The 24,969-nt window shown below is 38.8% G+C and overlaps 1 protein-coding gene and 1 long non-coding RNA gene across 2 annotated transcripts in view; one reads left to right on the top strand and one right to left on the bottom strand.

The window, feature by feature from the left end:
• The window catches only part of LOC102967793 (myosin-4), a 28,059-nt gene extending 21,276 nt beyond the window's left edge, over positions 1–6,783 (top strand). The window contains exons 33-42 of the mRNA XM_007085948.3: positions 1,030–1,213; positions 1,293–1,458; positions 1,557–1,681; positions 2,332–2,640; positions 3,205–3,408; positions 4,763–4,888; positions 4,976–5,146; positions 5,233–5,337; positions 5,442–5,537; positions 6,511–6,783. Of these exons, the coding sequence (XP_007086010.2) occupies positions 1,030–1,213; positions 1,293–1,458; positions 1,557–1,681; positions 2,332–2,640; positions 3,205–3,408; positions 4,763–4,888; positions 4,976–5,146; positions 5,233–5,337; positions 5,442–5,537; positions 6,511–6,663 (1,639 nt within the window). The 3' untranslated portion in view covers positions 6,664–6,783. The remainder of the gene's footprint in view (positions 1–1,029; positions 1,214–1,292; positions 1,459–1,556; positions 1,682–2,331; positions 2,641–3,204; positions 3,409–4,762; positions 4,889–4,975; positions 5,147–5,232; positions 5,338–5,441; positions 5,538–6,510) is intronic.
• LOC122233501 overlaps positions 1–24,969 on the bottom strand; it is a 78,443-nt gene that overhangs the window by 17,032 nt on the left and 36,442 nt on the right. The window lies entirely within an intron of this gene.

Below are 24,969 nucleotides of genomic sequence, written 5' to 3'. Positions count from 1 at the left end.
CCACAATCTCGTTTACTACAAAAATATCTTAAATTTCTTTCTAACAAAATGAACCAAAAATTATCAGCATATCCTTTACGAACTGAGTAGAATTTCCTTCAATATAAGAAAAAATGGAGACACTGAGGCTGTCTGATACATTATTATGAATATTATAATTAGCAATAATCAGTTTATCCCTACCTGGAGTATTTAGAAGTTCAGAATGAGACTATCATACTCTGTCATTATTTAACAACCAGTATCAATAAACTTATTCATTAATTATGTACAGTTTTAATGGAATAAAACTCATGGGAGTTACACATGGAAAGGCAATAATCATTATGTTCCCAGTGAAGGAAACTTCTCTATATTGGATATAGCTTGGTAGTTGTTAGAATTAAGCAGAATGAAGGGGTTTGGCAAGCATTTCCAGAGGGAGCACTCCAGATAAGAGCATGGGCTGGGGGAGGTTGTGAGTTAAGGGGGCTGGTGAAGGAAGGTATTTGGGGAAAATGTGATTATGGAATAATATTTATTGTCTGGGGCTTCAGACCCAGAACATTAGTCATTAATCATATGCCCTCAGACATGTCACTTTGGGCCCCAGTTTCATCCATAAAGAGGACCATGTTAACACATGTTTTACGATGCTATTCAGCACTAGCATCTTTGAAGACATGCCTCCTGTTCACGGCCGTCACTTCGTCACCCTCTCACACCCTCACCTTGCTCACTCAGCTGAAGCGCTTACTCATTCTTCATCTCTCTCCCACACGCACACACACATTACCATCACCATGCACACAAAAAGGCCTGGCTCAGGAGTATGTTTGGCAACCCCAGAGATAAAGAGTAGACTTCACTAGGGAGAATTAAAGAGACAAAATGGGTACTGAGAAGACATTTTAGGAAACCTTAACAATTTGTGGACACAGGAGCAAAAAATTCTTGGGGAAAACATGCTTTCCTAGTCAGCAGCTTTATTAAGTTCACTGTGGTGGCTTCAACTCTGCTCTTGGTCACCCGCACTGACCAACGTTTCAGGAAGAAGCTGGCCCAGCGGCTGCAGGATGCGGAGGAACAGGTGGAGGCCGTGAATTCCAAATGTGCCTCTCTGGAAAAGACAAAGCAGCGGCTCCAGAACGAAGTGGAGGACCTCATGATCGACGTGGAGAGAACAAACGCGGCCTGTGCGGTCCTGGACAAGAAGCAGAGGAACTTCGACAAGGTGGCCCACAATGACCAGCTTCTTGGGGGAAAGTGGCCTGACTCTTGATTACAGAGGCTTAGTTCTGATGTACTTCCAGGTCCTGGCAGAGTGGAAACAGAAGTATGAGGAGGCTCAGGCTGAACTTGAGGCCTCCCAGAAGGAGTCCCGCTCTCTCGGCACTGAGCTTTTCAAGGTCAAGAATGCCTACGAGGAATCCCTGGATCACCTGGAAACCCTGAGGCGAGAGAACAAGAACTTGCAGCGTGAGTCTTTGTAATTCTTCTTCCAAAATGGCAGGGAGGCATCTTTTCAAGTTTTCATTTTTCTCAACTGAATTTGGTGTTTTACTATGAACCTACAGAGGAGATTTCTGACCTGACGGAGCAGATTGCGGAGGGGGGAAAGCATATCCATGAATTGGAGAAAGTAAAGAAACAAATAGATCAAGAGAAGAGTGAACTACAGGCTGCCCTGGAAGAAGCAGAGGTACATGTTTCGTTTGCTCACTTATGTCTTATAAATAAATGGAAAAATTAATAGCAACTGAGATCTGTCATGTGGTAAAGCTGCAGGGGATAACTCCTTAATTCAGTGAGAAATACTGAATTTCCTTGGGAATGCAGAACAGGCTAAATTAAGATGTATGAAAGTTTGTGCATTTTTTAACGCCTTCAAGAAATCATCATAATGTGCAGAACAAACAACAACAAGCTCTTCAGGTATCAATTGGGAAACATCATCAAAAAGACGTGACACCCACTGACCTCCCCTGTCCTTGGAATGTGGGTTCCGCTTGCCTTTCCTGCTCCCAGGGGCTGCTCCACAAACAGCCTTGAGACAGTGGTGTGGTGTTGAGAACACCTAGACGGTACACGTGACTAAATCCACTGATGGCCTCTTTGTAAACTTTTAAAATTTTGTGGGCAGAGGCACGATTCATTCTGCTTCCTGCCATTCAAGACAAGCCTCTTACCCAAGTCACTTTGCTATTATTAAATAGCCACTACCAAGCTGGAGTGGCCTGCCTCTTTCTTTGGTCTCTCCCTGCCCTCCCAAGGGCCAGTTGCAGATTATACCTGGGAAGATCCTGAGGGGGTTGAGAACCAAGAGTAACCTAGATGTTGCTTTTTAAAAAGGGATCTCTTGAGCACGAAGAAGGCAAAATCCTTCGCATCCAGCTAGAGTTAAACCAGGTGAAATCTGAGATTGATCGGAAAATTGCTGAGAAAGATGAAGAAATCGATCAGCTAAAGAGGAACCATCTCAGAGTGGTGGAGTCAATGCAGAGCACCCTGGATGCTGAGATCAGGAGCAGGAACGATGCCCTGCGGATCAAGAAGAAGATGGAGGGAGACCTCAATGAAATGGAAATCCAGCTGAACCACGCCAACCGCCAGGCTGCAGAGGCAATAAAGAATCTTAGAAACACACAAGGAATACTGAAGGTACACTGGGATAAACACACATGGTGTCATGCAGTCAAGGTGTAACTGTGCAATTTATATGCCGTAAACCTAAATAATATGGTAATCAGTTGAAAATTTACACTGCTGAAAAATACACAGCTGAAAAATAGCTTGCTTCTGGAAAAGTCAAAGAAAAGTTCACTTTGTCAGCTGAAGACACTGCACAAATCACTTTATAGGAACCTCATTTGTATAATGTATATAAGTATATACACATATTTTTAAAATACATATATCTACACTTGTTTAATATATGTAAAACAACATCATTAGACTAGCTCATCTCTGAGGATGCTTTCTTGATCCAAAATTTTGTAGCTTTGGCCATGGTATTTTTTTATGATTCACAATCTAAAATATAACATCATGTTCTTTTGAGTAGATCTGCTACCCTAGGCTACAGAGAATGTCATTAAAGGGACTTTCTCATTTTTTCTCTCTAACCATACTCTAAGTTATTGAGAACAAGATGTGTCGATGACCCGAAATTTGCATTCACTTTCATTGGAACATGAGTAAGAGTCTTTGCCTCTTTCTGTGCAGGACACTCAGCTACATCTGGATGATGCCGTCAGAGGCCAGGAGGACCTGAAGGAGCAGCTGGCCATGGTGGAGCGCAGGGCCAACCTGCTGCAGGCTGAGATCGAGGAGCTGCGGGCATCCCTGGAGCAGACGGAGAGGAGCAGGAGGGTGGCCGAGCAGGAGCTCCTGGATGCCAGTGAGCGTGTGCAACTCCTGCACACCCAGGTGAGGTTCAGGACTATGGCTGAGCAAAGGCACTTCCTGAAGTTGAAGACAATCTGAGGGGATAAGCTTGTTTTTAAGTAAGGAGTAACCCTGGCCAGGGTCCTTCGTGAAGTTCTGGAGAATGCACATTACTAAGACATACTGGGAAGGGGGGGCGGGCCTAGCCAGCTCACAAGTGTATTTGTAGGCTGCCATAATCATGCTGATTAGAAAAAATTTAGGGTTCTAGAAACTTTCGTAAGGAAAGCACAAAAGGCGATCTGCTAATAACCATACATATGACATTAGTGGCCATCTTGTCTTTTGCAACTCTAAGCTGCAAATAGATAAGCAAATAAAATAGAGGAGAAAGAATAAGCCACCAAGTAATTTTGTGTGTCCCAGACACACATAAGAGCTAACTACATGAAATATAAAAAGAAGCTCTTAAGTTCAAATTCACAGAGGCCATCATTACTGCTAGTCAGCATTTGTTGTTTATAATGGATGTGCTAAATAAATGGTGGTAGAGCCTCATGATGGCTAATAAGGAGCCATTACAGTATGCATTTACTGCCATGGAAAGATGTTCACAATATACTAAGTGAAAACAGCAATTTAAACATAATATATAAAGCATGATCATTTTTGTAAAAAATATATAGGATAAACAAAAGTATTATCAATGCTTATCTCTGGGTAGGGAGAGTATAACAATTATTCTTTACCTCTTATTTTGCTAATTTATATGTTCTTTTTTGTAACAAACATATATTACTACATACTTTTTAAAAACTGCAATATAAGTAAATAGCCATCATGGAAACGTTAAAATCACGTAGGACAAATAATTTTAAATTCAAATTAAAATGCAGTGTTTTTCATACTCATGCTTAGTATCCTTGAGTTGATTAAATACATTTAAATACCATCAAGTTTTCCAAAACATAACAGGTCCTTTGTTCATTTTTGTACCAATAATGATGCTATTTATGTACTTTAAATATGAAGCCAACCACATGTGAATAAACAACTAAAAATCAGTAATCCATTTTCCATGAGCCACAGCACTTTACTTTTTTTTTCCTGGCTCGCAGTTGTGCTTCATGCTTACAGGCAGCCAATGGTAATTGTTGAACATCTTTGGCATCAAAAATCAAATTTTACCTTAGAATTTAAGAAAATATTCATTAACAGAAGTATGGGTGAATAAGAAGAGAAGGCATAACTTAGAGTCAACTTTTCATTTGATTTTTATGCTGAAATTTTCTTGGATCACTAATTTTTGCCTGTATACACTAATAAAAATGATAGTATAAACAGAATATAATTAAATGTGCTTCCCCCCCTCCTTTTTCTTATTAATTTGAAACAGAACACCAGCCTGATCAACACCAAGAAGAAGCTGGAGACAGACATCTCCCAGATCCAGGGAGAGATGGAAGACATTGTCCAGGAAGCCCGCAACGCAGAAGAGAAGGCCAAGAAGGCCATCACGGATGTGAGCAGAGGGCAACACGGTGGTGCTCGAACTTGAATCCCGATGCGCCAGCCCAGCTCTCAACCGGTTTTGTTTCACTGCTAACAGGCGGCCATGATGGCCGAGGAGCTGAAGAAGGAGCAGGACACCAGCGCCCACCTGGAGCGGATGAAGAAGAACCTGGAGCAGACGGTGAAGGACCTTCAGCACCGTCTGGACGAGGCTGAGCAGCTGGCCCTGAAGGGCGGGAAGAAGCAGATCCAGAGACTGGAGGCCAGGGTGGGTGTCCATCAGTTCATTCAGTTCCTGACCTGTTCGTGCAGCCAGTTACAGCCAAATTGCTAAACACCTTTTTTCTCTTCCAGGTGAGGGAGCTTGAAAATGAGGTAGAAACTGAACAGAAGCGCAATGTGGAGGCTGTCAAGGGTCTCCGCAAACATGAGAGAAGAGTAAAGGAACTCACTTACCAGGTGACCTGCCTTTCCATATTTCTCAGGCCCACTTGCTTTCAAGAGAGTGAAAATAATGCGTTGTTTTCAAATAACAACACTATTTGCTGCCTCTTACATTTCAGACGGAGGAGGACCGCAAGAATGTTCTCAGGCTGCAGGACTTGGTGGACAAATTACAAACCAAAGTTAAAGCTTACAAGAGACAAGCTGAAGAGGCCGTGAGTATCTGCGCAATGAGACAGAAAAGTCCAGAGCAGGTCCAGGTTTCGGGGAGTCTGAAGTTTATAGAATTTAAGAGTCTTTCTTTAAGGCAAAGAATATAAAATCAGGTCTGAAAATGAGTATTTGGAATGAAAATAAATTTACCACTAATTACTGGAGCCTTAGATTCAGGTTCATTTCTTCTGAGACCTCTTTAAGCAATTTTCCAGACATGTTAGTATAGAAATGCTTCTTGGTTACAACCTACTTCCCTATCTAGAACACTCTGCCACTCCCAGAAATCTCCAGCACTCACAGGGTCTGTGCAAATGAGGGCTCTGAAGTCTAAGCTCTCCTGAACAAACTTCACAATAAATCCATCAGAACATTTCCTTTTCATTTGGCTGCTTTCTCATCTTGTTATCTTTCTCCTCCTGTTAAATTCAGAAACTTCCCTTAAGATTCTCTGCACCCAATAGTACCACTGTGTCTACTTTTTTTTTTAATTTATTTATTTATTATGAGAAAGAGAGCACAAGCAGCAGAGGGGGCAGAGAGAGAGAGAATCCCAAGCACACAGGGCTCAATCCCACCAACTGTGAGATCATGACCTGAGCCAATATCAAGAGTCGGATGTTTAACAGATTGAGCTGCCCAGATGCCCCGACTGTGCCTACTTTTTCAAGTTTGTCTCATAGAATCAGATTCCCGCTACTTTGATCTCCTTGTTGACATTATAGCATCTTAAGTTTTCCAGGACACTCTTTCCAGTGAAAAAGCCCAAGCGGGGGGTTTGTTAAGCCCACTCATTCACAGAGGCGAGCATGTGGGATGCCCTACCCCCAGATAAGTACATGACCAAACAATAGAACTTTTGTTTTCTCACTTATGAAGCAAATCCATCAGTAGCTGCTTCTAGAAGTAAAGAAGGCAATGAGAATCTGAAAATGTCAAACTTTCTTGTTCTCTCAAATGCATTTCTTTTCTCAGGAGGAACAATCCAATGTCAACCTCTCCAAATTCCGCAAGCTCCAGCATGAGCTGGAGGAGGCCGAGGAACGCGCTGACATTGCCGAGTCCCAGGTCAACAAGCTGCGGGTGAAGAGCCGGGAGGTCCACACAAAAATCATAAGTGAAGAGTAATTCATTCTTACGCTGAAAGGTGACCAAAGAAATGCGCAAAATGTGAAGTTCTTTGTCACTGTCACATGTCACTGTAGCATTAAGGCAATAAAATCTGCAGAGAATTTTGCAATCTAAAAATATATGTCTCTGTTAATCACAAGTTCTGTAGAACTATCAGAACTAATTCATTTATTCTACATTTGTTAAGCGCTTACTGGGCAATCAAAGATGATGACAAAAATGAGTGTGGTCAGTGAACCAACTTGAATAGAAGGCAAATGAAATGCAGTTCCCCGAAAGGATACAAAGGTGCTCAGTGCACCCTCAAAACCATTCACCCAATTTTACTAACTACCAAGTATGTGTCTGTACAGAAATGGGCACCACGGATATCACAAATGTCCCCCCCCTTGCAGGAGATCAAGCCAGTAGGACAACAACAATTAACACAGCTCTTAAAAGATGAGTAGGTGGTTATCGGGTGAAAGAGAAATGGAGCTGGTCATTCTAAGAAGAGAAAACGAGCATGAGATTTCAGAGTGGTTTAAGCATAGGCTCCATGAGCAAGGCCCTCAGTCAGCAAGGCCTGACTATGAAGGGACCTGACTCGTGTGGTGCTGATGAATCAGGATATGCATCAACCTGGAGAAGTTTCATGAGGAGGAGAGTTGACACATTTCCGGTGAGGATGGAGTAGGAGAGGAAAGACCAGAGCCTGGAGAGACTGTTGGGGCTGCTGAAATGGTCCAGATTAGAGATGACAGGGATGGAAATGAACAAAAATGCAGAGTGCAAGCAGGCCTCCAATACTGGTCTAAAGAAAGGGCCGGAAGAGCAGTGAAGAAGTAACACAGTTTCATGGCATTCAAAACTCCCAGCTACTCTGTGATTACAGATTCTATTTCTTTTTAGGGGAGATTCTCTTCCTCTGAACCCCTCCAAGAAAACGGACAGAACTTCTTAGATAAATCCTCCTATTGACCTAATTTCTACATACAATTCTGCTTACCAAACCCAAAGAGCCTGATTTTTCTCAGTACCATGCATATTTTAAGGAAGAATCAGAAAGGGAATTTCCTATTAATATCAAAAAGAATGTGACTGAAATATACCATAGCCATTGCCAGAGTGGTTTTTTCTTTGATACTTTTTTAAAGCTCGCAATTTGGCTTCACTGTGTAGCTATTTTAAAAAATAAGACAGTAGTGCTCACTTCGGCAGCACATATACTAAAAAATAAGATAGTAGAATCCCAATTTATTCATTTACAGTGGTGGATATCCCTTTCTAATGAGGCGGCTGCTTCAAGGAATCTCCTTCCCCAGTGTGGGAATCCTAATTAGTAATGAAAAGACTGCTTGCTTCATAAGAAGAGGATTTAAGAGCGGTGAAAAATAATTAATAAGGAATATTTGACTTAGGCCATGATGAAGACTAATGAAATAACCTGCCTAAGGTAGGCAGACATTTATTAGCAAATTTTAATTAAACTCTGTAGAGTTAACCTATTGACCTCAAAAGCCCAGGGCAATTGCTTTATTATTCTGTCTCCTAACTATTTAAATAATTGCTCATGTAGAGAATTGGGAGTGGATTTCATTATATATGGGTCAATTATCCTGGGGTCTCTGATTAAAACAGCAAGGATTTAAGAGTCACAGATACTCTGGTTAATATTCTTCCTCATCTTCCTCACAGATTAGACATTTACAGGCTAATTTCCTTATCTCTCACAACAAAAGCACACATGAAAATCCAGAAATGCTTATAACACCCTTGTCTTTCCTTTAAATGAAATGAGGGACCATTGAGACTTGGGAACTGTTCATAACCTACTGATGCCGGATTTGAGGACCCAAATGGGATGCATGCAGTACGGAGGCAGGAGACCATCTCCGAGAACAACTCTGAATTAGGAACAAGGGAGGTAGTTTACGTCAACTCCTCCCTGATGGCAACACTAAGACTTCCTGTGATGGGGAGAAACAGACTGGAAGAAGATTATGGACTGCCACACGGGGCAACTGTCAGGTAACCTAACGGGTTAGATAAACCCACTTCAAGCACATAAGCGGTTAACTAGACAGACATAGCCATGCCCTAGCATTTTTGGTATCCAGCCAGGAATCATTACACTAAAAAAATCTCAGAATCTATAACAAGGCCAGATTCTTTCCTTCTCTATCTTCCGAGGACTTAAAGACCATGGTTACTCAAAGCAAATACTGGTACCACTGACATACTGATACTTGAAAATACCATGAAACCTTTTTTCCAACTCCATTCATAACCACACAGATAGCAAGAACAGAAGAAATCTCATGATCCCTCTCCATTACCTCCCCTTCTCTTTCATATCTAAATCTCCCACTGTGAGACTGAAATCTTCAGCATCCCAAAAGATATGGACTTTTCTAACCTCCTATTACATTGGAAATGCACTAATCTCCACTAACACCTCAGCTGGAATTACTGGCTAATCAACTAAGAAAGCATCTAGAGAAAAAAGTGTCTTGAAACGTGCCTGAAGGGAGAGAAAGGGGGAGACTTTAAAAATGTCTCTACAAAAACCATTTGCCCAAAACTTAGGGCTGCCCCTGGGGATCAGGACGCCTGGCACCCTCCTCGTGCGTCTATGGATTACGTGAACCACCCCCCCCCCCACATCAGGACTCTGGTATAGCCTGAATCAGAACCATCTGGAGGGCACCCTAACCACCCAGATTAGGGATCCCCACCTCCTGAGCTTCTAACTCATTAGGTCAAAGGTGGGGCCCAAGAATTTGCATTTTTACCAAGTTTCCAGGTGATGCTGATGTGGCTAGTCCAGGATAATAGTCTGAAAACCACAGCTCTACATTATCACCAAAATTTTCCAAAAAGGAAATTATACATGATATCTATAGTCCTGCATTTATACCTATAAATTCAGTCAAACCTCTCTGAGCCTCAGTTTCTTCATCTGTAAAATGAAAACACTGAGCTAAATAATCACTAAAATCCAATCGAAATGCCTTAGAGTCAAAGCTGGACAGCACTGTCAGTAATAATGGTACAATCATGGAGTGCCTAGGTGGCTCAGTTGGTTAAGCGTCTGACTTCGGCGCAGGTCATGATCTCACAGTTCGTGAATTCGAGCCCTGCATCTATATCCGTACTGACAGCTCAGAGCCTGGGGCCTGCTTCAGATTCTGTGTGGGTCTCTCTCTCTGCCCCTCCCCTGCTCATGCTCTCTCTGTCTCCCAAAAATAAACATTGAGATTTTTTCTAAAAAATCATGATATAATCACAGTACATTTGTGGGACTCTGATTTATTTGCAAAATGCTTCCACATACACTTTGTCAGTTACTGGATACTCACGACTATGTGAGACAGACTCCTTTTGGAGACGGAGGTACAAAGACAATCATGGTTTGTCAAAAGTTGTATAACTAATATATGATAAAGCCAGACTGAGATCTTCTAGCTCTTCATCCTGGGAAGTAATGCACGGCCCCGGACTTTCACCCTAGCTGATCAAGGGAAGATTCTGAGGACAGTCTTTGCCTAGAAACAAGGTCAGTAATCCATCATTTCACTGGAGGAGAGAAGGCTCTCTGCTCTTTACCTGGACATCCACATAGCTTGCTCCTTCACAGCTGCAGGATTCTGGATTATTACACCTTAATCCAGAGGCCTTCCTTGGCTACTCAGTATCAAAAGGCAACCCTTTTTCCCCTCTCCTGCCAATTACACCTCTTATCCCCTTGATTTACTTTAAATCTGTCCATGCAACCACTTGACTATCTGACCACTTGACTACTATTTTAGTATCTGTCTCCCTCTACTAAAATATAAGCTCCACATGGGCAGGATGTTTGTTCACTGTTCAGTGTCCAATGAGTAGAATACTGCCTGCCATGTAACAAGTGCTCAAGAAATATTTGCGGGACACATAATAATTTAATAAGAACTTAATCTGTGACACACACTGGGCTAGATATTTTATATATACCATCCAAAAAAAAAAATCCTAAAGCAAAGGATACTTTAATGCCTTTTTCTCAGTAATTGATTTTTAAAAAATCAGTAAGGATTTCCAGGATTTCTGTTTCCAGGAAAATGGAGTTGACCTAATTTCCCTATTCCTCCCACTAAGTACAACTAAAACCCCTGGACATTATATATCAAACTAACATAAAAGATTCTGAGTGGTGGAGAGAAGATGGACCAGGTAAGTTCCCTGCTTCATATGCCCGGGACTCGGAGTTGAAAAAGAAGACAACACAAACACCGATGGGTGTAGACAAAAAGCCCCATAAAAAGCCTACTCTCTCCAGCCAAAGGACAAAATATGGACAGCCTACTAGCAAGGCTGGTTTAACATTCGAAGCCCATCATACTCACAGAATAAAAGTGAACATTATCTGATCATCTCAATGCATCACAGATGTGGTACAAGAATTTCATAATATCCAGCACACATTCATGATTAAAAATAGAAAAATTCTCAGAAAACTAGCAATAAAAGAGGACTTTTTCAACCTACATAACAGGCACCTATCAAAAAAAAACCAGCATAGCTAAAATATTATGTTTCATGATGAAACAGTGAAGACTCCCTACCTAAGACTGGTCTAGCTAACCCTCTGGAGGTCCTAGTCAATGAAGTAAGACAAGAAAATACAAGACACAGATATTGAAAAAAGAAAAAAAGGAGTAAAACTGTCCTTATTTGCAGATGACAAAATCATATGAATAATTTAAAAAGTCTATAATAACAACTTAATCCAAGAAGTAAATTGAGCATGTGTCAAATTGTAAGGTCAATATATAAAAATAAGCTTTATTTTTATATTAACAGCAAACAATTGGAAAGTGAAATACTAAAAATGAATAGCATTTACAATAGCATCAAATAAATCACATAATATTTTAGGAATAAACTTAATTAAAAACTTGGGGGGAGTGGTGGCACCTGAGTGGCCACCTGGTTAAGCGTCCCACTTTGGCTCAGGTCATGATCTCACAGTTCATGAGTTGAAGCCCCGCACTGGGCTCTGTGCTGACAGCTCAGAGCCTGAAGCCTGCTTCAGATTCTGTGTCTCCCTCTCTCTCTCTGCCCCTTCCTCACTTACTCTCTGTCTCTCCCTCTCTCTCTCAAAAATAAACATTAAAAAATTTTTTTAATTTTTTAACCTCTATACTATAAACTATAAATCATTGCTGAAAGTAAAGATCTAAATAAATTATATACTTGTGTGTGTGTGTGTGTATACATGGAAAGAGAAGAATAGAGATCTTGAAAAGAAATCCACCATATATATACATATGTATATGTATATATAGACAAGTATAGACTATAGATATATAAATCTATCTATCTATATATATACATATATATATATATATATACATATATATATATATACTATACACACACACACACACACACAATCAAATGACTTTTTACTAAGATGCAAATGCAATTTAATATAGAAAGGAAAGTCTTTTCAAGAAATGATACTGGATCAATTAGATATCTGTATAAAAAAAGTATCTCATACAATATGCAATAATTAACTCAACATGGAAAACAAATCTACATGCAAATCCTAAAATTATAAATCTTCTAAAAGAAAATGTAGGAAAATATCTTTGTGATCTTGAGCAAAAATTCTTAAGCAGAACATAAGAAGTACTAAATAAAGAGAAAAAAAGATAAACTGTCCTCTTCAAAATCAAAAGTACTGCTCACTAAGATACCATTGAGAATGCAAAACGGTAAATCACAGGCTGGGAGAAAATATATGCAATACATATCTGCAACAAACAACTTTATTATATCTGTTCTATAAGAACACCTACAGGGGCACCTGGGTGGCTCAGTCAGTTGAGGTCATGATCCCAGGGTAGTGGGATTAAGTGCCACATTGGGCTCTGTGCTGAGCGTGGAGCCTGCTTAGAATTCTCTCTCTCTCTCTCTCTCTCTCTCTCTCTCTCTCTGTCCCTCTCCCCCACCACTCGCTCTCTCTCAAAAAAAAAAAAAAAAAAAAGAACACATACAAAACAATGAGGAAAAGAACACAATCCAGTAAAAATAAACATAAGAATTTGACACTTTCAAAAAGAAGACATGTCAAGGCCCAATAACCACATTAAAAGATGCTCAGTATCACTGGTCTGGAGGATACAGTTAAAAACCACAAGGAAATTCCACTGGATATCTATAGACATCCATAAGAATGGCTAAAATTATAAAGACAGACAATGACAAATGCTGACAAGGACGCTGGGCAACATCTCTCATATGTGAATACTGGGAATGTAAAATGGTCCAACTATTTTTGAAAACTTGTTTGGCTGTTTCTTATAAGTTGAATACACACCTATATACCTTTTGATCTGGCAATTCAACTCTGGAATTTAACCAAAAGCAATGAAAGACACATTCACAAAAAGATGAGAATATCCATCAGCACGAGGACAGATGAACAAAATATGCTATACCCTCCCAATGAAATGCTACTCACCAATAACAACAATAACTGACCTACATGCACGAACACAGAGGAATCTATATAACATTCCTCTCTGGCATGAATCTTATGAAAGGTGAGTTGTTCCCTTTGTCTGAAGATGAGATAATTACAGAATTTCATGTAAAAAGGTAATGATGCCTTTAGTTGCTGTAATCCCTCTGCTTTTCCTCACTGGAGGGAGAGAACATACAAATCCTCACAGCAAAGGGAATCTTAGGAATTATAAGCTAACTTCTGACATATGCACTCGTAGAACAGAAGGATCATCAGACAGAGTAATTTAATGCTGCCCCTGGGCTTAATTGTAAGCAGATACTAGCAAGAAAAGTAAGGACAAGGAATAAGAGCCAGACCTTGGAAGGGCTTTTACCCTAAGTTAAATAGTTGTCATACAACAATTGTGTAAGAGATATCTGCACATCGGAGAAGGGTTGAAATATATCAATAAATAGACTTCAGCAAAACTATACCTCACAATTCAGTTTCTTATTTATATTGCCCATTAAAACTCTTCATTGTTTCATGTTATTTTAAACAAGATTTTCCATTTCCAGGGTTACAACTCAAAGAAAAGCAGTGGAAAATGTATCATGCTTATCCTATTCTCAGATTCAAGTGAGTGTCAGGTATCAACCACTGACCACGGAGCACCACCATTTAACAGGTGGCCACTTAAATTACAGACGAAGCAACTGAATGGATATTTAAGTCGTTTCCAAAGTTTCGTTATTAGAAGAAATGTTAAATATACAACCCTGACCTATCTTCTGTTCCCTCTGCTTCTGTAGAAAAAAGAGTAAGGGGAAATTACGGCAATTTTAAATTTCAAAAGAAGCAACAAATTGCCCTGGAATTTTACACCCTTACCTGAACCAGAGGAGGGCGTCCCCTCTCCAGCACCACCATTTGCTACTAGGAAATTGTTCTGTCAAGCTGATGGGTGAGATATGCTGGCTGTTATCTGAGCTTGTGCCTCCTGAGGCTGAGCGTGTTATCAAGTTCACTGGCCATTTGTCCTGCCTCTTCCGTGAACTGTCCCCATTTATATCTTTCGGCTTTTTTTTCCATTTGCTTGTATCTCCCTTTCTTCTTGATGTGAAGGATATGTACACATCTTCTACTACATTTATAACTGTGCTTTGTTTTAATGCTTAAGACTTCAGCTCATCTAGAACTAATTTTTATCAGTGGTGTCAGGCAAGGACCTACTTTAATTGTTTTTTGAATGCTAAATCTCAACCCCATTCACTGTCTAGTCCTTCTTTTCCCCCTTTGTGACTTAAAATGCCACCTTTATCATATTCTAAATTGCTATACATTCAAGAACCCATTTTGAACGATATTATGTTCTACTGATCTACTTCTCTTCACCTACACTAATTTTATACTATTTTAACCACCATATTCCTAAAATAATGTTTGATGTTAGTTAGGGTGGCTTGTTACCTCATTGTCTGGTAAAAGCTCATTCATTATCCCTAGAAATACATTCTTTTACTGCAAACTCTGGAATTGTAATGTTCCATCAAAGTTATACCTCTATCTTTTATCGAGTATTTCCAAGTGTGTTCCCTTGCCATGAGAAGTATTACCCCCCAAGCTCAGGAAATTCTGTTTATTTTTAGTTGTCTTCAGGTAGAATAAATTTAGGTGATTCCTGAACATCTAAAATTATTTGTTTCACCAGCGGCAAACAGAGTCAAGTCTACAACCTAAGTACCTCTTGCTCACACCCTCTTCGTCTTCTTTTCTAAGAGCTGCTGGCTTACAACAGGTTCTCAGCTCTCCTAAAATAGTACAACAACTGTTTAAGTGGGTTCTTTCTCTCTGCCTCACTCCTCCAATCCACCTTCCGTGCTGCTACCATAACTGTGCTTAAAACACAAATCTTATGACATCAGCTTCTTGGTTAAGACTCCAGTGATATTCCATGACTCACAGCCACAGAGCCCTATTTTTCATACTATTTTAAACAGAGTGATGGCAGTCAATATTTATTAAATACTTTCTGTGTTGCCAGATGCTCTCTATATATTTCTCATTGAATACTCACATAAATCCAGTGAGATAGTAGGAAATAATTGTTATTGCTTTCCTTGAACAGATGAACAAACTGAGGCTTACAGGAGTTAAGTGACTTGCCTAAAATCATACAAAATAACATCTGATTCAGTTGCTATTTAAAGCATTGTGCACATTGCTGCCCTTAATTTAAGACTTACCTGTTAAAAAAAGGCTCTCACACTGGATTTTCAAAGTAGCTACTACTTGGTTTTTTTTAAACGTCAGATGTAAACTAAAAACACTCAGAAGAGTTGAAAAATAAAGGTATGGGAAAAGATGGCCCATCTATATGCTACCAAAAAAGTAAAAGCAAATATAGCAAAATATTAGCAAAAATAGAATTCAAGGCAAAAAAATACTAAATGAAGCAGGGACAGTTCCTATTTTATTTTAAAAGATTCAGTTTACCAGAAAGATCAACTGATCACAAATTTCTATGAAGTTAATAACTATCTTTGAATTACACAAACGAAATCTGAAACATCTGAGAACAATCGTAGTCAATGAATTTAACTTCCATCTACTAGAGAAACTATAGGCCAAGTAAACAAAAGTAAAAAACATAGATGACTGAATAACACAAAAACCAAGCTGAATTGTAAAGACAAATGTTAAAATTTGTACACTTCATTAAAAAAAACAAAAAACTTAGGGGCACCTGGGTGGCTTAGTCAGTTAAGCATCTGACTTCGGCTCAGGACATGATCTCACGGTCTGTGATTTTAAGCCCCGCATCGGGCTCTGTGCTGACAGCCTGGAGCCTGCTTCAGATTCTGTGTCTCCCTCTCTCTTTGCCCCTCTCCCACTCACACTCTGTCTCTGTCTCTGTCTCTCTCTCTTTCAAAAATAAATAAACATTAAAAACAACTAACTTGAAACAGAATATAGACCCACATGTAAGAACTATAAATATAAAATGTATAAAAGAAAGCATAAAAGTATTGCTGACTTTGCATTAGGAAATATTTGTAAAATATCATATAAAAAGCATGACCCATAAAAGAAAATATTGACTTCATCAAAAAATTGGACTTCATCAAAATTTAAAACCAACTCTTCAAAGGAAACCATTAAGAAAATGAAAAGACAAGTCACAGACTGCAAGAAAATATTTGTTAATCATACATCTGATAAATAGCTTCTAACAAGTAATTAGTAAGAAAATGATCCAATTTTTTAAATGGGCTAAAGATTTAGATTGACACTTCACTTAAAGAAAATACATAAATGGCAAGCACACGAACACATAACCAAAATCATTATTCGTTAAGGAAATGAAAATTAAAACCACAAGGAGATGCTACTTTACACTCACTCGGATGGCTATCAGTGAAAAGAAGGACAACACGAGTGTAGGTCAGAATGGAAAGAAGCTGGAACCCTCACGTGATTAGTGGAAGTGCAAAATAGTACCGCGACTATGGAAAAGAACTTGGCAGTTTCTTAAAAAGTTACACAACCTAGTGGACTGACTATTCAACCCCTAGTTATCGACCCAAGAGAAATGAAAACAAACTTCCACACAACGCCTTGTACGGAGTATTATTAACAGCGTTATTCATAATAGCCCCAAACTGGAAACAATTCAAATGGCCATAAGCTGGTAAATGTATAAACACAATGTGACGCATCCACACAATGGACTCATACTCAGCAAAAGAAATGATCACACTCCTGATACAAGTGACAACATGCATGAACTCCAAAACTAAGGGAAAGGAGCCCTACAAAACAGAATGCACACTGTAGGACTCCATTATAGGAAATTTCTAGAAAAGGCAAGATGATAGAGACAGAAAACGGTGTTTGTCTATGGTTTGGGGTTGGGATGGGAACTGAATGCACAAGGGCACAAAGGAGCATTTTAATTCAATGTAAGTGTTTATAAAATTGGATCGCGGTGATGGTTGCACAACTGCATAAATCCACTAAAAATCATTGAATTATATATACACTTAAAATTGATGAAGGTATATAAACTTCTACCTGAATAAAGCTGCTAAAAGAGGAGGAAGAAGAGATGGAATAACAACTACCCAGGTACAAAACCACAAAAGAACCACCAACTATTTCTAGAACAAGATACCACAGAAGTGACAGTCACTCTTCATCTTGAAATAAATAAATAAATAAATACAGCAAAAAACTGGGAATAACCCCAAATTCTGTATACAACAGAATATCATCATACGATGTAATACTGCACAATAATGAAAATAAAATCCAGCTACATGTAACTTCATGGGGGAAAAAAAATCCCACAATATTGTTGTGCCAAAAAAAGTGAACTACTAGAGAATAAGTAAAGTTCTATCTATTCACATGAAACTCAAGATTAGGCAAAAAAAAAAAAAAAAAAAAAAAAAGTATATGTATTGTTTACAGCTGCATACACAAAGAGTGAAACTATACAGAAAAGCAGAGAAATGACTGTCATAAAGGTAAAAATTGTAGTTGCCTTTAGGTGAGGGAAATCTGAGTTCTAATGAGAAGGATCATGAGAGGTTTTGGGGTGCTGATAATCTTATTGCTTACAAACACGCACACACACACGAACAACGTCCCTCACTCCTATCAAGTCTACCAGGAACCAAACTAAATTTGCACACTCACATGCACGTGATGAAAAGAATTAACAACTAAAAGAGAACCCTCCCCCCAATGCCCAAATGTATTCATTTGAAAATCTAAAAAACAAATATGCTTTAGATAATTTGGGAGTTGAGACGGAAATGGAAATTTTAAAATGTAAATTATAAGTGAAGGACAAGCAGAGTACTACATATAAACCTCTGGAATTTAGCCACAGTGGTTACCAAAGAAAAATTGATAACCACAAATAAATCCATGAGATCATAAGAAAGAATGAAAAAAAATGAAGCTTTCAATTTAAGATGTTGAATACAGACCAATAAAATAAACGTACAGAAATAAAAGAAAGAAATGAATGAGATTAAAAACAGAATACAAAATAGAAAATAGGAAAAAAAGTTATTTCGTAAAACTAAATTTAAAAGACTGATACAAAAGACAAAACTTTAGCAAATATGGTTTAAAATAAAAAGAATAAAATTAAACTATATAAAAGGCAAATGAAAAGGAATAAAGAATAAAAGAGAATCGATCAGGAGGTTTTTATTATAAACAGATATGCACAAAAAAAGTCAAAATATCTGAAACCTCACATGAAATGGGTAATTTGCTAGGAAAACAAAACATTTCTAAATGGGCAAAATAAAAAAAAAAAAATAGAAACTCTGAACAAACTAATCAATAGTCATAAAAAAACTAATAAAAGTAAATAAAAGATTCCTCCACCAAGAGCCTACAGACTAAAAGAGTTCCTTGAAGGAACTCTACAAATCTTCCTGGAACAGATTATTCACATTCTAAACACAATATTGCAGAAAATAGAAACAGGAAGCTATTTATTTTACAAGACTAGCACGATGTTGATATCAAAACCAGAAGAGGACAGCATAAGAAAAGAAAACTATATGCTAGGCCCATAATGAACTCAGATGTAGAAATCCCACATTACCAAAAAAAAAAAAAAAAAAGTAAACTTAAATCAATCAGCAGGAAATTAAACAATATTATCTCAATGGCTTTTATTTCATGAATTTTAGTGGTAAAAGTGAAAAAAATCTGCCATATCATTCACTATATTAATAAATTTGAGGAGAAAGAATAATTTCAATAAATGCAAAATACACTGATAAAATCCAATGCATTTTTAAAAATTTAATTCACATACCATCAATTCACCATTTAAAGGTACAATTCAGTCATTTTAGTAGATTCACAAAGTTATGCAGTCATAACCACTATTTAATTTCAGAACCTTTTCATCGCCTCGAAAAGAAATCCCATTAGTAGTCATTTCCCGATCTCCCCTCTCCAGACCATCCTTGGGAAACCACTCAACTGCTTTCTGTCTCTATGCACTTGCCTATTCAACATTTTATACAAATGGAATCATCAAACCTAAGTGCATTACGTCTGTCACTCAAGCATAGTGTCTCTGAGGCTCATCCATGCTGTGGCCTGTGTGAGTACTTCATTCCTTTTTATGGCTGAATAATATTCCACCATATGAATATACCACATTTAGTGTATCCATTTGTCTGTTGATGAACATTTGGGTTGTTTCCACTTTTTTTTGGCTACTGTGGATAATGCTGCTATGAATATTTGTGTATAAGTTTTTGTATATGTTTTCAATTCTCTTCATCGTATCATATACCTAAGGATGAAGCAGTTCGATTCATTTTTGTGATTAAAATTATTGGCAAACTAAAGTACACAGCAAATATACTTGAGGAAACATTAGCAGTAATCCCATTAAAGTCAGGATCTAAATAAGGATCACTCATCTCGTACATGAAGTATCCTAGTATTCAACATTGTCCTAAATGTCTCAGACAATGCAATAAGAGAAAGATAACACATAAATTACAAAAAAAACAAAAAAAAGAAGACACAAAACTGTGATTATTTGTGCATGATACATCAAAAGCCCAATAGAATCAAATAAACTATCAGGAGGGATAAGGAAGTTCAGCAAGTGAGTTAGATGAAAGATACCAGTAAAACTAACTTTCTGAAACACTGCGTGTCTGTCAGAGATTGTGTTTGTATGGAACAGAAAATCTGAGTGAATAGTGCCTTATTAATATGACTGGTTAATTTTTTTATTTATGTAATAAAATTCAACTCACACATGTCAACACTGTCTCTGAACTTCTCTTGATCTCTCCTTCAAGGCTGGAGCTCCGCCATTACATCTGTGTTCTACACCAAAAAGCAGTAAGAAGGGAAAGGAAAAAGTAGTACCAGTGGAGTCTACTTTCTTTTCTGGAAGTCCCACCCAGCAACTCCTGCTTGCGTTTCATTAGCCAAAACAGGGTCATGTGGTTGCCCTGGTGCTGTGAAGTGAAGGGTAGTGGGTACCTGCTGCCACAGACAAAACAGAGGTTCTGGGCACACAATCTTGGCTGCCACATGCCAGTGATAACCCAAGTGGAAAGAAAAATCCCATTCACTAGAGCAACAAAAAAACTAAAATTGCTAGGAACAAACATAACAAGAAATATTTTAAGATATTTCTGGGAGAAAAAAACTCGAGAAAAAATGACTGAAAAACACTTTAAAAAAAAGAATAAACAGGAAAATATATCGTACTTGTAGATTGAGAGGCTCACTATTAAAAAGACACCAACTCTCATTAAATTACCTATTAATTCAATTTAACCTAAATCAAAATCACAACAGGATTTTCCATATAATCTGAAACACAGAGTCTAAAATTAATACAACAGAATGCAAGAACTGTCAAGACAACTTTAAAATAAATGAATAATTAGGGATAATCTACCCTACTACATATCAAAGCATATGTGCTATTGCCACAGAAACATGGTACAAAATATGGAATTCAGAAACATTACATTCACATACACATTCACATACACACACAAATCTCTAGATTACAAATCCCTCTCTATATTTTTCTTTAGTTTTTTGTAACGTTTACTCATCTTTGAGAGAGAGAGAGAGAGAAACAGAGTGTGAGAGAGGGAGGGGCAGAAAGAGAGGGAGACACAGAATCCAAAGCAGGCTTCAGGCTCTGAGCTGTCAGCACAGAGCCCGATGTGGGGCTCAAACTCACAAACCGTTGAGATAGTTACCTGAGCCAAAGTTGGAAGTTCAACCGACTGAGCCATCCAGGCACCCATTAGTATATTTTTTTAAGCATTAGATTGAAAATATAGAACATATTTATGACCCTGAGTCCTTGATTTAGAAAAGGCCTTCTTTTACGATACACACAAAAAAGCAAAAATACAAATGAAAAGTTTGTAACTTTGACTACATACAAATTTAAAACGTCCATAAGACTGAGATGCCACAGCAAAGTTAAGATCACTATTAGACCAGGAGAAACCTTCTGCAACTTACCTAACAAAGAAATCATATAATCACAGAGAATTCTACACAGACATTTTTAAATGAGTAATATCAAGTCAGTCCTCTGGGTATAGGGCAGTGGGTTGGGCTGAATTAGGGCGCCTGGGTAGCTCAGTCGGTTAAGTGTCTGGCTTCGGCTCGGGTCATGATCTCCCAGCTCGTGGGTTCAAGCCCCACGTCACTCTCTCTGCTGTCAGTGCAGAGCCTGCTTTGGATCCTCCGTCTGCCTCTCTCTCTCTCTCTCTCTTTCATTCTCTCAAAAATAAATGTTAAAAAAAAAAAAAAAAGACTGACCATGAACTGATCATTACTAATGCTGGATGAATATAATGGGTTCCTATACCATTTTCTTTATTTTTGTATATGTTTTAAATTGTTGCATATTTTAATTTATGTACTAATATGGAAAATGATCCAAGAGTACAGAACAACAACTCAACAACAAAAAACAAGTTGGTAAATGTAAAGTATGATACTACCTCAAACATACTTTAAACATCTAATTATATATTTTCAATGAGCCAATTTTCTTAGACCAGTTTTACCAATGTATATTTTCCCAACTATAACTTAGTAAGTGCATAGAAAAGGTCTGGAATATTATACACCAAACTGGTAATAGGTGGTTACCTCTGGAGAGAAGGGAGCTACCTCCATTGTGAGTTCATCAAAGGAGAATTTTAGCCTCATCTTCAAGGCTTTAATTTTTCATGTAATTTGTATGTAAGAGGTCACACAATTACACACATGTCAGAACTCACATAAATGGAATTGTTCTGCGTCCTGTCTGTGGCAGTGTCTATAAGAATCTGTGCATGTGTAAAAGGCCTTAGAGCTATACAACAGAGAAAGGGAATTTACTGTCACAGTTAAAAATGTTTTAAATGGCAGAAAAAAAAAATCTCATACAACTGTCAGCCAAACAGTGAATTCTGCTGTACATAAATTATACCTCAATATACCTGACCTTTTAAAAATGAAAAATATTAATTTAAAAAGAATGATCATAGGGGTGCCTGGGTGGCTCAGTCAGTTAAGCATGTGACTTCAGCTTGAGTTATAATCCTGCGATTCATGGGTTCAAGCCTCGGGTTGGGCTCTGTGTCGTCAGCATGGAGCCCGCTTCGGATCCTCTGTCCCTATCTCTCTCTATCCCTCCCCAGCACACGCTCTCACTCTCTCTCTCAAAAATAAACTTTAAAAAATAAACAAAATAAAAAATAAAAAGAATGATCACAATATAATCTGTTTAAAGAATAAGGGTGTAAATTATATAAAATTACCTATAATTCTTAAAGCAGATTATAAGACCTCTATGTACGATATGCACGTATAGAGTATGAATCCACTTATACCTCTCTACCTTATTTTATCTCTGCATAGTAGGATTATAGATAACTTTTTTTTTCTCTTTGCTTATCTGTATTTTTTCCCTACAATGAATACATATTATGTTCTACTGAAATAATCTTTTCAGTGTGGAGTGGGTGGGCACGGGGCCAACGGTGGAGACTCGGTGCAGATTCTCCTCTCACCTTGGCACAGCTGCCCAAGCCCAGACTCCAAGGGTAAGCCTTGGCAGGGACCCAAGGGAATGGAGTGAGGGTTCCTATGGTAACAAATAAGGACAAGTGGTTAAGGCAGCAATGTGTCACTGAGAACCACAGGTATGTGTGAAAGAGTTTGCCAAATCGAACACAGCTCACAGGAACAGACTCTGGGGCCCCACCAGGCACGGTCAGAGATCACCTTCCTAGCATACTAGAAAGCATTCTCTGCTGGCAGATTGGTCCCTGTCAAATTATTTATAGGCGATCGGTTCACATACTCAAAATGATATGAATACTTCTAATTATATCCAAACATGCCAAATGTCAGTACAAATTATGCCGAGGGTCATGTTGCCAAATGTCCTGCCCTAACAAAGAGGAGAGAGCCACAGCGTCAGCACACGGGTGCCTATATAAGCACGGGGACCCCGCCTGCCTTATCGCCACCAAGAACCCAGAGGTGAGTGACAGGGGGGCCTTGGGGCTTCAAGGATCCCCAGGGACCCCGGGACAGGGAGAGTTGACCCCATGGCCCACCTCTGAGCATGAAACCGTCCCTCCCAACTCTGACTTTTATTTTCTCAGAGTCAAGATTTAGACCAGGACAGTTTTAATTCTGTAACTATTTTACTGGGATTCCACAGCTTCGCTAATAAGAAATCTGTTGTTTCACAGTGTCAGTCACTTCTGAACCTGCGTTTTCATCTGGAACTCCGGAGGTAAGCCTCAGCTTTATTGATGTGTTGATGACAGAGGGCATTTAGGCTAACAAAGCTGGGAACAACTCTTAATTGTACACTATTTCCACATTTCTGCAGTTATCTAAGTAGCTGGTACTTCCAACGACTGCTTATAAACGCTGAGAAAACACTATTCCAGAGAGCCTTATTCTCTGACGCTATCCTCACCTGAGTTCAGGGTTAAAGGACTATACTTAGGACAGAAAGAATTTTGACAATGAGTTTTCAGCTACATGTAGACCGGTCGAGGGGCAAGAGACTCTTCTGTGCGTGTCGACCTCCCTCTATCGCAGAGCATTGATACTTAGCCATTTTACAGATATTTTTGAAACTTCTTGGAAAGATCCTTATCAAAAAACGAAAACACAAACATCTTGTGAAAACCACAATGTTTTAGCTACTTTTTGATGATTCATTGTTATTTGTTTTTAGAAAGATTTATTATTGTTCATCTAAAAAGTCCCCAGTGGTACACCCACAGAGTGCTAAATACGGAACCCAATTTAAGAGAGACCCTGGCCCTTCCCCAAGTAATTTACAAACAAAAGGAAAGGAACAACTCAATCCGTGTAACAGGCCAACACTGCAGAGGCCCATCTATCAATCAGCGGAATGGTTTCCCTGTGATGAACCCTTTCATTTTTGTCAGTTTTCTTTTTATTGGTGGAAAGAAAAGAAGCCTGTGGAATGCATGTGGGAAGAAGGACCTTCTTCATGCTCTCATTTCTCTGTGGTTAGATCTGTTAACTGACTGTTGAAATCCCTCATGCCAAAAACAAAGTGTCAGAAGAGATTCTGGAATTAAGGCAATGCTAAGTCTCTTTGGTAGCAAGCCAAATGACAAAAATACACAGTATTAAGAATTTATTAGGAGGTTCTTTTAACAACCCACCAAGAGATTTAACACCAAATATTAACGTAAAGTAGATGTTAAAAATAGTATGTGCCTTATGAGAAGAAAATGGCCACCTAGAAAGTAAAAACGTAAAGCAAGTTTTTGAACGCTTTGAAAATATCACCCTTCCTTCCCACAAGACAAACCTTCCACCCTAAGTGCATGATGGTCCCAGTGTGTGGCAGACCCAATCACCCAGAAGGAAAAGTGGGGACTGAAGAAGCTGCCTTAAAACAATCCATCTGCAGTTCCAGCTGTAGATGCTGTTAGTGTAGAGATTCAAACATGCAAAGACTCCCAGGTAGGCACCCTAGCCCTGAGGACTAAGAAACGTGATCTGGGAAAGAAAATCTGCAAGGTACCAAAAATGAAGCCTCCAGTTACAACCTCGCTCCAGACCAGTCCTGGGGCCTGTGTGAGGACACTGGCAGATGACAACCTGCGGGAGCATCGACAGCCCCAGCGATGGGGGCTCAACACTTCCTTCCTTCACTCCAAATCCTAGCTCCCAGGTGTAACTTCTGGTTTCTATTTCTCCCTCTCCCCCACGTCTTCCCCAAGGCAGAATCCTCTGCTAAGTAA

Source organism: Panthera tigris, chromosome E1, assembly GCF_018350195.1.
Source record: "Panthera tigris isolate Pti1 chromosome E1, P.tigris_Pti1_mat1.1, whole genome shotgun sequence".
Lineage (NCBI taxonomy): Eukaryota > Metazoa > Chordata > Mammalia > Carnivora > Felidae > Panthera > Panthera tigris.
The sequence above is the reverse complement of the archived record's forward strand: the minus strand, read 5'-3'. Positions and strand labels throughout refer to the sequence as shown.